The sequence below is a fragment of the Diabrotica virgifera genome, chromosome 7, assembly GCF_917563875.1.
Source record: "Diabrotica virgifera virgifera chromosome 7, PGI_DIABVI_V3a".
Lineage (NCBI taxonomy): Eukaryota > Metazoa > Arthropoda > Insecta > Coleoptera > Chrysomelidae > Diabrotica > Diabrotica virgifera.
Window position 1 is genome coordinate 16,040,506 of NC_065449.1, and position 15,573 is coordinate 16,056,078.

The window sequence follows — 15,573 nt, forward strand, 5'->3', positions numbered from 1 at the left end:
GCAGCGTTACAGGCTGTCTTTACGTAAAATTTAAGTCTATTGTGAACGCTGCATAAAATTATGTACAAATTACGGTTTACGTTCATCTTATGGTTACGTCCATTGTGAACAAGCGCTTAAGGAAAATAAAATAATACACTGTGTTAACTTGTCGATTAGAGATAGGGACTTAAAATGGCAATATACCACAATATTCAAATATACCACCGTTTGCGTATGAACAATATCCCCAATCTTTCATAAAAACTCCTGCGGACAAATGACAGCGTATCTGCTGTAACAGAATTGGAGACTTCTCTTATTCGAGTTTTTAATTCATCCAAGTTTTGGGCTCTAGCCTCAGGATGATCGTAGATGGTGTGTTTTAAATATCCCCAAAAAATCCAGGGGTGTAAGATCTGGAGATCGCGCAGGCCACTTAATATCACCTGTTCCACTGATAACTCGATTCGGGAAAGTATGTATTGTTTCAATACATACTCCCGAATTACTCGTGCGTTGTGAACTGAACATCCAACTTGATGGAACCAAACATTCTCCAGATTTACATCAGGAAGATTGATAATAGCGGGAAGAACATGATTCTGTAACAAATCGAGGTATTTTCTGCTATTCAAGTTGCCCTCAATAAAAAATGGACCTACCATATGGTCTCCTAAAATACCAGTCCAGACGTTAACTTTTTGGTGACGTTGAGTTCGGCAACAACACTTCTCTGTTGGTTTTCCTGAGCTCAATACCTCCTAATGGAAGTATTATGTCTCCCTACTAACGAATCAGAAGATTCATCAGTGAACAATATGTTTTTAATAAAATTTGGATCATCATTAGCCTTCGTCATTAGATCTTCACAAAACGAGTGCGAGTGCAAGGTGTGAGGTTCGAGGTGCAAGGTGCGAGGTGAGAGGTGCTAGGTGCCAGTGCGAGTGCGAGGTGGGAGGTGCGATGTGCAAGGTGGAAGGTGCGAGGTACAAGGTGAGAGGTGCGAAGTGTGCGTGTGCGAGTGCTAGTGCAAGGTGCGAGAGCGAGGTCCCAAGATTCTTAGGCCTGCTACCATCCTAGCTAGCTGGTCAGCAATGCGGTTCCCTTTATTTCCGTTGTGTCCTTTAACCTACCTCAGGAAGATGTTGTTACCATCCGAAGCTTGGGCTAGTGATTCATGACACTCAATTACTAGCCCCGATATGACACGGAGTCTATTTAGGGTTAGTAGCGCTTGTCTGTGCAGATCATTATGGTTTTACCGGCTATACCTTGCCGGGTTATCTCTTGCGGCTATGGAGATACCAGCAAGTTCAGTCTGAACTACGCTGGCATTTTTACCCATACCCCATTTTATACTAAGCATTCTAATATCCCGCATCCTGAACCTTCTTCCATTTTGGAGCCATCGATGTAGATGCAATACGCATTTGCCACGGTTGACTTCCTATGTGGTCTTTTTTCGATTTTGTAGGGTTTGTTGAAGACAAACGTAGGTTTAATTGAGTCGCCTCCATGTAGCAGGGGTAGTGCCTCCAGCTCATCCCGCCAGAAACGACATCTCAATTGTCCCATTCCTACATCTAGGTTTACACCCGCTGAGCGCAATCGGATCAGTGCCACCTCTTTGATATATGTGTCTAAAGGGGTGATGCCAATGAGCAACTCCACTGCAGCAGTTGGTGTTATTTTCATGGCACTTGTTATATTCACGCAAGCCATCCGCTGAATATGGTTTAGTTTGTTGATCGCTGTTGCCTGTAGCACTTTTGATACCCAAGCGATAGCTCCGTAGTGTAGCAGTAGTGTAGATCCAGGCGACCACCCTGGGCGAAAGGTACAAGTGCGTCCGACCGTTCGCCGACACTGCTCATAGGCAATATATGCGCTCTATTAGCTCTACTATCTAAGTGAGAGTTCCAGGTTAACTTCCTATCAAGGGTAATACCAAGGTATTTCACCTCTGGGAGCGTTCAAGTATTACGTAACGCGATTTTTGAAGATTTTTGACCCCCCCCTCCCCCCTTGCGTAACGCACTCTAATGGGCGTTTAACTATTGCGTAACGCAATTTTTAAAGATTTTTACCCCCCCACCCACCTGCGTTACGTAATACTTGAACGGTCCCTCTTCAGAGAAGTTTAGATTGCAGTTTAGAATCTTTGGAAGTATCAAGCCAGTTATCCTTCTTTTTCTGGTGAAGAGGACCTGTTATCTGTTCGGCTTCTGTTTTTTTGAAAGTGCAGTAAACTCAGGCTTCAGCCATTCTGTTCGTATTTCTCAAGAGTTGTATATTATGTTGTTGAGTATCTTACGACAACATTAACAAACAAATAGATATACACAAGTACGTAGGTTCGATCATGTTGGGAATATTTCGACAATTCTTTTCTTCACTTAATTTTTAATTTATACCAGCCCCATCTATGGACCAAGTCAGGAATGTTTCACCTTCCCTTATCTTTGTTTCCGTATATCTACTCTTAAGGAGATAAATAAAAAGTCAGTGTCATTAAATACTTCTGTTTTTAATAAACGATTATATTACTGAATAAAACATAATATATTTACATATAAAAACAATATACACAATAAATTTATATATACATACATAAAATATCAGTATCAATATTTTACGAATATGGTCATCAGTATTTTCAATGCATATTACTAGTGCAGGCCGTCAGATGTGTCGGACAGCCACACAACAATTGCACATATTTGAATAATTTAATAATAATTAAGACATTTGAGATACAAAGTATTGCTTTCATTTTTAGTCACATTAGAAAAAATATCACTGTTCCACATATCGGCTTTAAATAGCCCATTTACCTACCTATTCAATTTCAAAGAACGTCCATCTTTCGTTCCAAATAAATAAAACGTACAAACTAACCAGAGTATTATGACGTAGAGTACAAAATTTTAGAAAAAGAGGTCATTTATCATTACAACAGCTGTACCTACTAACCACTGAGTATTTTAGAGCTATGGCAAACTAGTACGTCTTCATTCCTGATGAGAAAATATTCTATTTAGGCAATTAACTTTGTATAGTCACGATAGTTTCATTCACGGTTACAAAAAAGAGTGCTACGGTTTTTTATTTACAGTGTAGAATTTCTGTATCAACTGGAAAAATTAAATTTCGACTGTAAATGAAGCAACATAATATCAAAACTATTTACTCATATATATTCACCTTTATCCGTATCATACAATATGTTCTTGAGGTTTGAATTGGACTTAAGAGTCCAACGCTTGGACTCTTAAGGACTTGGTAATAATGTGCTCATGAATGTGAATACATGAATGTGAATACATGATTCACAATTTTACGATTTTTCGCAGTTGGCTACCATGTTACGCAAAGCAGTGACAGTTGACAAATGACAAATGACACAAGAGTGTTTAACACATTTTCCTTAAATTTTTCCTGTACCAGCTTTAACATTTCAATATTTCGTTTACATGATTTTGCGTCATTACTTTCACTTTCTATTCCTCTCTAATTGTTTTTTGTATTCTGTCACCATCGGATTAATATTTCCCTGTGAAACAATATCTCAAGTGAAGTCAACAGTCTGCAACAACTATTTTATTTAGTTCTTTGTTGGCTAGTTTTATTTTGTTCCGTGCTGATGAGATCTTCAATGCCAATTTGTTAAATTGGGTCTCCAGACGATCTAAATGCACACCAATGCCTCGGTGGCTCTCTGGGGATTTAAATGTGTCCAATTTATGTGTTGTCAAGTCTTTGTACGTTGAATAAATTTTCATATAGTTCGTATTTGTCTTGCTCATTCTGTTTTATCATCATATTTTCTTCAGTCTTATCCAGTCTTTTAGGCTTTGTTAATTATAAAAAATATTTCAACATACTACAACACCAAAATTCCTCATTATTCTTCTATGCAGTTTGTATTCTGTATTAGAATTTAGGTTATGTTAGGTTATGTTCATTCATCAGAGGTTTTTTGTTGTAATTTTGCAGCGTCGTCGCAACAAAAAATAGCCCAAATATATTTTAAAAGTGAATATGTATAAATATTAGTAAAATGCAAATTTCGTTAGTTCTTTAAATGTGTGAATGAAACTATCTTGAAAATACCCGAGTACGCTATTCTAATGATAATTTTGCCCATTATTACGGAGTATTGAAGGGCAGAAAATCTAAGTTTCGAGGGTTGTGGAGATAAGCACCAATAGAATTGAAAAACATAAAAAAACATAAATAATATATACATCTATGGACTATGCTTCATATATGTACCTATAATCATTGTGAATGGATAATATATCAGTCGAATGCTACATATTCAATGATAGGCCAGACGGTAAACGTTAGTAAGTACAATTTGGCTTAAAACATGGCTATTTTTACAAATTACAGTATACTCAACAATAGACTTTAATAGAATAAAACAAACCAATTATAAAAATGGAAGTTGCTACTTCTGGTTTCGAGAACACATACAATATTAATAAATTATTAGAGCAATCTTGATAATGAATTTAATTTATCATCGTGAAAAAACGCCTTTAAATTATATACAATAGTTTACTTCAGGTAAAAAAAAATTAAGAATCCTTATGTTAGGCGAGCTATTTATTTCAATCTTGTGATAAGAAGCTGACTTGAAAAATGGTTCGATTGGTAGTACTGACGGACGGTGTGTACAAAAGGCAGTAACATAATCAACGCGAGGTTATGACTCGTGCTTACTGCACGAATTCTTCGTTCATGGGGAACAATTGTAAGCCTCAATCCCTAGAACGAAGGAGATTCAACGGGTCCAGAACATCACACACCTGTTATTGCTCAATCTCGTGCGACTAGAAGCCGCCTGTCCCACTAAGAAGAATTGTATGTACGCCCACAGAAAAAACCGCGTGCAGAAAGAGCAGGAAACTCCACCGACGGGCCTTTAAGATGTCGAAAGTTTTTGAAATTGGACCATACAGATAGTACATTTAATTATAAATAGATCATTAACGATCATTAAGATATGTTCAGAGGTAATAAGATACAAAAACAGTAAAGAAAATATTATAATGGGAGCCGATAGGAAGACGAAAAAAAGGAAGGACCACAACGAGGTTGTTGGATGACATGGAAGACGACCTGACAATTATGAATATAATACACGACAATTGGGAAGAAGTCACAAGAGAGCTCTAAATGGGAAGACATAGCTAGACAGGCAAAAACCCATCCGTCCGGGATTATGAAGCCAAAAGAAGAAGAAGAAGATTAATAACAATTACCCTTTTACTTTCATCTAATAACTTATACTAACCTCCAAAATCTGTCATTGAGATAAAAGAATTGTATAACTGATACAAATTTCCCGCCCTTCAGAGTAATAAAAGATAGTAAGATACTGTACAAATTAGATATGAGATACTGGCACGAATTATAAACACAGTCACTTATAAATAGCAAGATTATTATTGTATAGCGATTATGAAGACGTTTCTGTTGTATATATAGATATCAGCAATTTCTTCAAAATGAAGCAAACGGGCTGTATACCAGAAGGTAAAAGGACGTAAGACAATAGAGAAGAAGAAAATTGTGGGAGAGCATAATAAAACCTGTAAATTTAAATAATATTTTAAAACAATTTTACATCGTATATAAACTAAAAATTATATTTTAGATACCTTTAAAATCCTTTGTAAAAAATTAGACATATTAATATAATACAATATAAAACGAATGAAATAAAAAATAGACGTACTCACAATCATTTATTTTTACTCTGACGACTGGTTTCGCTCTCTAAAATTTTCAGAGCATCTTCAGGTCAACGGTCAAGTAAACTAAATGCTACTAATAAAAACCAGAGTTAAAATGTTGCCTGGTGGTTATCAAAGACTACATGATCATTAGATTGAACCACATACACACACATACGCATGCACATATACACTCATATATCCACACACACACACACACACACATGTGCCGATATGTAGCTGTATATTATTATGCAATGTGTTGTACTTACATGCCGATGCAAGGAATGTTTTCTAAAGTCTTCACTATCATATTTTATTTTTTTTATATGATAGTGAAGACTTTAGAAAACATTCCTTGCATCGGCATGTAAGTACAACACATTGCATAATAATATACAACTACATATGGGCACATGTGTGTGTGTGTGTGTGTGGATATATGATTGTATACTTGTATATATGTGCATGCATACAGTTGAATCCGCGAATCTTTATCCGTGCGTCATCATGTAAAGCATACGAAATAAGTCGATGATAAGTCGGAAATTGAAATTTACTAAACGCAACAGTAAGTGACAGTAAGTGACTCGCTGTTGCGTTTAGTAAATGTCAATTTCCGACTTATCATCGACTTATTTCGTATGCTCTAAATGATGACGGTAAAGATTCGCGGACTCAACTGTATGTGTGTGTTGTTATTTATATTTTAATATTAGCTGGATCATATAGTCTTTGATACCAGACAACATTCTAACTCTGTTTTTTATTTGTAGCATTTAGTTTACTTGTAACCATTGACCTGAAGATGCTCTGCAAATGTTAGAGAGCGAAACTGGTCGTCGGTAAAAATAAAAGATTGCGAGTACGTCTATTTTTTATTTCACTCACAATGAACTCGCATATGCAACCCATTCAACATTACAATATAAAATATTTTACAGTTGAATAAGTTTACGGACTGGCCTACAATGTTTACTGGAAACACTCATAAGAATTTGCAGCATAAAAATCTAATCAAATACTCATCATAGCAATTCACTATTAGTTTTCATATAAAAAGCTTCTGATATATTTACAGGTCATTTTTATTACCGTATTCTATTAAACTATTTTCAGAGTCTTTATATTGCTCTGGCACAATAGATAGAAACTCAAAAGGAGCTGATTCTTGGAGTTTATTTTCATGTTGAATATCGTTAAAAACTTTTAGAGTTGCCGAAGTTTTTTGTGAACGTAGGTTGAAGTACAATTTTTAAAAATATTTCACCAAAACTTATTTAAAAATACATTTTCTAAATATTATCTTCTAAAAACTAAATTAGAACCATGAAAGTTCTGCGAAGTAATAAAAAAACTGATACTTTTTCGATCTTATACGTATACATATATATGCCTGAAATCAGTTTGAAACATCTTTTGAACATACATATTTAAAGTCCTGACCCATAAACATCTGCCCGTGGATGGACCTCACACCCTCACAGACAGTTCAATACCGTGACAGATGACATTTGACTTATGTAATTGCCCTATGAATGACATAAAACAATAGTGACAGGTACCACGTCAGCTGGAATTACTTCCGTTGCTAACCAAGCATTACCACGAAAACCTGCAAATCTACAGAAATTAAAAACAAAATTATATTTTATCGGCCACTAAAATTTTCCCTTTATGGGGGTAATATCAAAAATTATTTTGAAAATATTAAGTTTGATTATTTCAACATATTTTAAATCATTTTGGACGTATTTGAAAAATGTATATGTACATAGACAAATAAACAATAGAGCTTTTCAACGATTGTCATTTGTTTCGAGCTTCTGTCATATGTCGTATAATCCGTATATCGTCGCCCGAAAGTGTTAACCTGCTAACTCCGTTTTACCCAATTTTACAGGAGAGACAAAAAACGATTTCGCAGCGTGTACTTGTCAGGTCAAGTTTTACTATATAAATGCATGGCTGTCAAGGACTTAGCTGCGTTTACGCGGAAAAATCAAAGCAATCGGAGTTAGCTGGTATATAATACAATATTTTAGGTTTTAGATAAAAAATGTAACTTGACTGTTTAACTAATAGATAGACTAAATTAATACTATTATGAAGATATTAAAAACTCATTTTACCTAAAATGTGGACTTAGCAGGTTAACACTTTAAGGCTTATATACACTTATATTAATATTATACACAGATTATACAACATATGACAGAAGCTCGAAACAAATGACAATCGCTGAAAAGCCCCATTGTCAAATGATATTTGATGTAGACTGTTCTATAGGGCTTTTCATCGATTGTCATTTGTTTCGAGCTACTGTCAAATGTCGTATAATCCATATATACTATTAATATACACGGATTATACAACATATGACAGAAGCTCGAAACAAATGACTGTGAATGAAAAGCCCTATTGACGGATAAACCACAAAAGTTACAGAATTATTGACTTACAGAATAAATGACAAACGGCAGATGTCACGTCAGCTGGAATTAACTTCCTATTGAAAGGTGTATGACTAATAAAATCTCCACGCCAATGGAGAACAGTGGACGCTTTGGAACACACACTTAAAACTTAGAAATTTATCTTTCCAAAATTCTTGAAACAGGCTTTTCAAAATCTGTGCTAAATTTGCTTCATACCTAAATTTAAGTAATCCTTTTATGTACCATACATAAAAGTAAATAAGGACATAAGGAGCCATAAACTGAAAGCGTCACTATTCAAATGACAAATGACAAAACAGTGGACAACTGACATATGCTAGATAAGCTGGAATTAACCTCGGTTATTAGACATGAACCGTGGGAATTAACTGCCATATTGAAAGAAACGTGACTAATAAAACCCCCCTCTCAAAAACTAGTGTAGAAATTAGAAACAAAAATATAATTTTTCGACAGCTTGTTCTAGAGGAAGATAAATTAGGCTAGGAAGATGTTACTCTAAGCCAAGCCGCACACCAAAGAAACATGAAACGAAAAACATGAAACATGAAACGAAAAACATGTTTCATGAAAAGAAAACACTGCTAAAAAAATCTCAAAGTCCGCCTACTAATGAAACGAGTGTGATTCATGCTCATGACACATTTTTATTTTCGGAGAGTCTCATAAATGGCCGGATATATATTTGTTTAGCAGTGGTTTATTTCCATGAAACGTAATTTACGTTTCATGTTTCTTTGATGTGCGGCCGGGCTAACAAAACCATTAGTGAAATTTGACCTACTCTAAGACATTCACCTGAAATTAATTCGGAACATCTTTTGATCTCTTGATCAATTCTGAGTATACATATTTCAAATATAGTTAGTTAAAACAGGTTTTGGAACACTGTACTGGCTGAGAAGAACCAAATAAGTAAAGGGTTGTGAAGCAATATATTGATAAAGGCAGTGCAAAAACTGTAGAATAGTTTCAACATTTTTTATGTAGAATGATGGTAAGAAAGATAAAAGTGTAGAATCTCACCCAAATTTGTAGAAAATGTGTGAAATACTGGTCGAGAACTAGAAAATAAACCACGGAGTAGTGAAATCATTTGATCTTTCCTGATGATATAAATCCTCATCTCGTGAATAGATCAATTTGGTTTCAACAACATGGAGCACCTCCTTATTATCTTTCAGGCGTTCGTGAGTTTCTCGACAATACATTTTCAAATCTTCTGATTAGAAGTAAAGGAGTTATCGAATGGCCAGCAAGATCCCCGGATTTGGCACCTCTATATTTTTTTATGGAGTTATTTAAAAATAAAGTGTAGCAAGGTTTCAAAAAATAAGTTAGAAGTACTAGTTGAGAGCTAGAAGAGAAAATATGGAGCAGTGAAAGAATTGGGGTACAACGATCTATAGTTCTGTTTATTTTAAGGAAATAATTTAGTTATAATATTTGAAAATGATTCTAAAACGTCTTGACGAAAACTCCTTCTGTTTGTCTATTTTTTGTACCAGTGCAAGAATATTTTAAATAGTATATCCTTTAGAGTAACATGGCTACCCTGTTGGAAACTCATCCCTTCGTTAACATATAGGCCTTTTGATTGCTTTTACACAACACAGTTACAAATTTTCATTGGACAGGTTCATGGCTCTATGTTCACAATTTTTTTTATCAAAATACACCATGATTTTTTTTACTTAAAAAATATTGTCTCTGTACTGTTTAAATAACGCTGACTGTAAGGAAACGACTAGGATTTGATTTGATGTCACGGAGTATGGCACACAAAAATATCTATGATGTCATTTATACATAGTACGGTGTTAAATCCTGTCACTCCAGCTGGATTTTCTTTTATATTTTTATCCTGCGGGTTAGTAACAATTAGATTGTTATGTAGGTTCCAATTTTAAGAAGAAGTCGAACTACAGGGTGTACAATAATATTTGAAATATACAGATACAATGTGCGCGCGTATAAATATGGAAACATTAAGTTATCTATGCCACCCCGTATGATATAGTAACAAAATATTGGTTATGTATATTAGTTGGATCAACGATTTTAAAATTTAATATTTTTGTCGTTTGCCAAATATACAGTTTCTGAAATATACGGATAATATACGTATTTTTAAATGACTCTTACGATATATTTTAAAAATACGCATATTATCCGTATATCTCAGAAACGGTACATTTGGCAACGTCGAAAATATAAAATTTTAAATCGGTGGTCCATCTAATAGCCAAAAATTTGTTATTATATCATACGGGGTGTCACAGATATTTTTATGCTTCCATACTTTAAGCGCGCACAACTTTTTGTACACACTGTAGTATTGACAGAACTATGTCGACTTACTTTAGACCGTAAGCCACATTTATTTTATTCCGTATAAAAATATTATTTTAACAAATCCAGCTGAAGGTTTTCAAGTAAAAGAGATTTGATACCACACTATTAATTAATATCACCATTTTTATTTTTTAATCACGAGTTGTGTCTATGTATCCTACTTCTCCGGACGCCACTCTTTCTTCGTTTGCGTTTAGTGTCTCTCTGGAAAGCGACGTTTCCAGGATCGTCGGCTAACTGAGGATATTTGTGTATACTGTGTATGTCAACACCCTCGTAGCCGTCGACGTCACCGTGAGAGATCAGTTCTTCTTTTTCTTCCTCGGTCCAGTCGCCTCGTCCTTGGAAACCGGCAGCCACGAGTTGCTTTTCGATCTCCCAAGCCCGCTCGACGGCTCGTTTGTGCGCATGTCTGAGAATCTTGTGCGTTTCCACGTCGGGATCAGCTCCATATTTAATAATAACTACTGCATCTGGATTGTGCAATCGCAATTCTTTGATAGGGGTCGTCGAACCATGATCGGTTATCTCATGGGTCGATACATTGAACATTCCACCTAATCTACGAAGTTCTTCTAGATCATCGCGTATTTTAAGTACATTGTCTTTGACGAAGTAGAAGACGTCTTGATCGTGGATACTAAATTGTAGGTTTAAGAAGAAAGAATTGTTAAACACCGATGTAACTACGTCTTGAACTACACCATTTACGCCTTCTACTACACTAACTAAGGCTCTACTTCCTAAGCGGGATATTAGGACGCCTTCCCCGAAGACGGATTTTCTGTAGGCTACACGGGGAAGAAGGTTCTTCGTTTTTGGCTCCATCTTCAAGAGCGGTTTAGGAACGAAGCTGAGATCCATGAATTTTTCATTTATCTGAAATAAAACAAAGAGGTTACTTCAAATTTATAGCAGCAACAAAAAATAAGTAAGTATATTAATATTTTGTTGTATATATTGTTAAATAATTTTATGGGGAAAATTTAGAGAATTAATTTTATGACAAAGACCATGAGATCGTAAATTTTCATCGATCTGTATATAGCCAAAATTTGTAAATAATATGATTTAGCCGTAAGTAGTGTTTCGTGGAAAGAGAAAATGTTTAGTGGTAAAGATTCTACGAACGGACTTATACAAATTAAACAATGAACTAAAATACGGTCGGATTAGAAAGTGAATGTACTCGCGGTTGGAGTAGACAATAGAATGTTTCTAAATGGTTTCCTAGAGCGAAACGACGGTAAACAATTTGTTTAGTTTTAGAATATAGGGTTTCTCTAAAATGTAAGAAAACATTAATTTTAATATCTCCTGGAAATTTGACAAGACAGAATATTTGTATACAACCCTATTATTTGTTCTTAAGAAATGAAAGTAGGGATGTAATGTGTAGAGAGAATGCTTGTGATTGGCGAAGAGATGGATGGAGGGAGAACAGAGTGGTTGAGTCTCATATTGATGAAGAAAAAAGATTTACTGTGTAATTAAGATCGGAAGGGAGCAGTCCAGTTGAAAAATTAGTAATTTTGTGTAATGTGGTGAATTTGGTGGCCATGTAAGCAGATTCCTGTTGAGACGAAATCGTGATCGAGTCGAGAAGTACAATCTCCTCGTGTCCGAATAGATTCCAGTTTTTGTCTGGAACGAGTAGCCGGTTTGTATCAATTTTCCACAAGATATCGAGCTGAGAGGAAAAATCTTGGAATTATAAAGATTGATATTGTTTGTATTGAGTCGGAGACTAAATAGAGGAGAGATTCCGAGCGAGTGCTGTTTTTTTGTTTTGTGAAACAGTTTGGAAGAGAAAGACCGTAGTAGCATCCGAGGAGCACGTGTGGGAGAACCCAGGACAACACAATCCATGAGAAGAAGTAAAGAAGATAAAAAAGGTAGTCAGATTATTTGTGGAAAGGAGAGAGTTGTTGTATATTACATATCATATTTGTTCTTTGTCAATTTAACAATTTTACAGCATAATTTATTCATTCATAAATTCATAGAAGAGATAAATACTCTATTTAAAAGGTAAATTAAATATTGTTTTTTTATATAATAATAAGAACAGTCTACCGAATCATTTAAATGAAAATTTGTTAAAAGAAAAAGGAGATACTAGAATTAAAGATTATTTTTATTAGATAAGAAATTTTGACAACAGAATAAAGTTTTAGCATACATTTTGAATCTTATATTTGGGGTATAGGATATAAATAAATAATATTTATAAAATTTATATGATTTTGAGTATATTTATTTTCCCTGTTTTGTTCTGGATAAAGTAAGCAACGAGAAATACTAGAAGCCACAAACTAAAGGTGATACATTAAAATCAATTAGCCCTGAGAATATATTTTATTGGAAAGTTTTATTAAATTTTGGTTTTGTTTCCATGAGTAGCAATTAAAATAATTAATTAATTAATTGAATTAATAAGATGCTGATCAATCTCATAACAGAGAGAAAATACAGAGCATAACTAACAATATCATATAAAAAATGTAAGCCTGAGATCAAGAAAACAGAATATACTTTTACAAATGTTATTGGAGCGAGAGTAGAGGTAGCCCGACAAAGGCATTATCAAAATAAAAAGCTTATTTTGTAACAGTAGCATTAATATCAGCCTTACATTTCGTTCTCAGCATTGCCTTGTATGGTCAATACTTTTGTATAGAACGGAGGAGACCTGGATACTCAACATAACGCCGATGAATAAGTTGGAAGCCTTTGAACACTGGCTTTATAGAAGAATTTTGAAAATACCTTGGACAACCCACACCACTAACGAAAATGTTCTGAGGAGTATAGGTACTTACAGATAGGGAGCTGCTAGAGATCATCAAAGTTAGAAAAGTTTAGAAAAGACCTGGGATACATAATGGGAAACTAAAAGTACCGCATCGCGCAACTGATCATCCAGGGTAAGATTGAAGAAGAACGGGTCCCGGTAGGTGCCCGATTTCATGGCTTAGAAATATTAGAAACTGGACCGGTCTTGATTCAACATCTTTGTTTAGAGCCGCACTGGACAGAGACAGGTTTTGCCAGTGTAGTCGGTAACCCAGTGGCGGCCGGTCAGGGTCGGCAGTGCCAACCCACACATTTACAGATATAGATTTTTTTAATATTTGTATCTGTGAAGTAAAAAAAATCTGTCGGATAATACAGACTACATTTTATTCATGGTTTTTAAAAGGATTTGATCAATCCGAGCCTTAAGTGATCCCTGCGCATAACAGACTTCTCAAAAAATGAATGATCCGAGCCATCCATCTGACTTTTCGGCTAGCCGTCCCCAACTCATCCGTAGCTTGACGATTTACACGTAAAACTCAACGAAATAACAAGTCTATGAGCAAGCGAAAGCGGACATACATTCTCTCCGTAGGCATTAAGCGGCAGGTACGGCACAATTAAGTCTGCCGGTCGGTGTTTCATTTGGAAGCATCGGCAGAAATTGTCAAAAATAATCACGCCGCTTTACGTCGTTTAATTGATATTGTAATTTTTTTGTTGTTCTAAAAATATTCCCATTATAAATAGTTAAAATTGTAATTTTTTTGTTGTCAGGAATTATCATTTAGTGGACATGATGGATCGAAGCATTTGTTAAAAATCAAAGTAATTATAGAGAATTAACAAAATTGTTTTAGAAATATTTATTTTCTGATTCGAAGTGTATTCGTAATACAGAATGAACTAATACATAATCAAATAGTTACATTTTGAATACCGTTATTGAATCTGAGATTTAGAAAACCAATTGCTTTTCGCTGGAAGTAGATGAAATTTCTGATTATCATGTCATTCACAATTATCAATTGTTGTTCGATACGCGTTACGTGGTAATATTTATGAGAGGTTTTTCGGTTTTAGAGACGTGAGTAAAAGCAATAAGGAAGAATATATTTTTGGTGTTTTAAAGAACAGATCAAAACTTTTTGATATCAAAAATAAATTGGTAGTGCAAACTGGGGCAATCTTATGACGGCGTTGCTGTGATGTGTGGTGAATTGAATGGTCTCCAGGCAAAAGTTAAAACTATTGCATCACAAGCATTATTTACTCACTATTATGCGCATATAATGAATTTAGTTTTGCACGATACGTGTAAAAAAATAAAGAATATCGTCTTTTCTTGCGAGTTTAGTTCACCTAAACGGATTACTGCTTTAGAACAAATTTGTTTCGAAAAAAAAAGCGAACAGTTTGTCAGACAGGATGAAATTTTAAATTTCGGTTAATTTTATCTAAGCAGATTATCTCTGGTAGTTTTAGTATCTGTAGCAGATTTTCGTGAACAGCTTTTGGAAGTTTTTGATTTTATTATCGAACGCGACGATTTTGAAAGTGGCGATACCTCGATCCGTGAAGCAATCGGTTTGAGAACTTTATTAAATAATTACTCTTTTAATATTCTTTTAAATATTTTTAAGACGCAGTTTGCCCAAGATATTCATTGTTGTTCAAAATCAGTCAACTGACATTATTAATTCCAAAAATAGAATACGAAAGCTGGTGCAAAATCTCAGATATTTTCGTAATGGTAGTAGTTTCCAATATATACGCAGTGACGTTTTGGATTCGCTTGATATTTCAGAACCATCCCAAAAAAGACAACGACATGATACATATCTCGAAAAACGAGTAGGTATATCTTGAAATTTTGGATACCTACTATTATATGCAAATAGATACTCGTTTTTCGAATTCTGAAGATTTGCAAATTCTTGACCTTTTTGACGATTCAAAATTTTAAAGTTAGGTACCTTTGCCAAAGAATTTTCAAGATATTTATTATTACAAGTTAGGTACTTACAAATTATTCCGATCCAAATATTTTCAGAAAGTGGGATAAGTTACAAAATATGTATATATAAAATTATATGTAGTAAGTACTGCAATTCATTACAACAAACTGTTCATCAATTTTCTTATTACCACCAATTTCTGCCTCAAATAAACGGGATTTACTAGTCTCTTTTACTTGTATCTTGTCTCAAAAGAATCAACACGTATTGTCGAAA

General features: G+C 34.6%; 1 protein-coding gene across 8 annotated transcripts in view; it reads right to left on the minus strand.

The window, feature by feature from the left end:
- Positions 1–2,490: 2,490 nt before the first annotated feature.
- Positions 2,491–15,573, minus strand: part of LOC126887914 (teneurin-m) — a 240,350-nt gene continuing 227,267 nt past the window's right edge. For all 8 annotated transcript variants that reach the window (XM_050655840.1, XM_050655842.1, XM_050655839.1 and 5 more), the window contains one exon: positions 2,491–11,419. In XM_050655840.1, the coding sequence (XP_050511797.1) occupies positions 10,676–11,419 (744 nt within the window). In that variant the 3' untranslated portion in view covers positions 2,491–10,675. The remainder of the gene's footprint in view (positions 11,420–15,573) is intronic.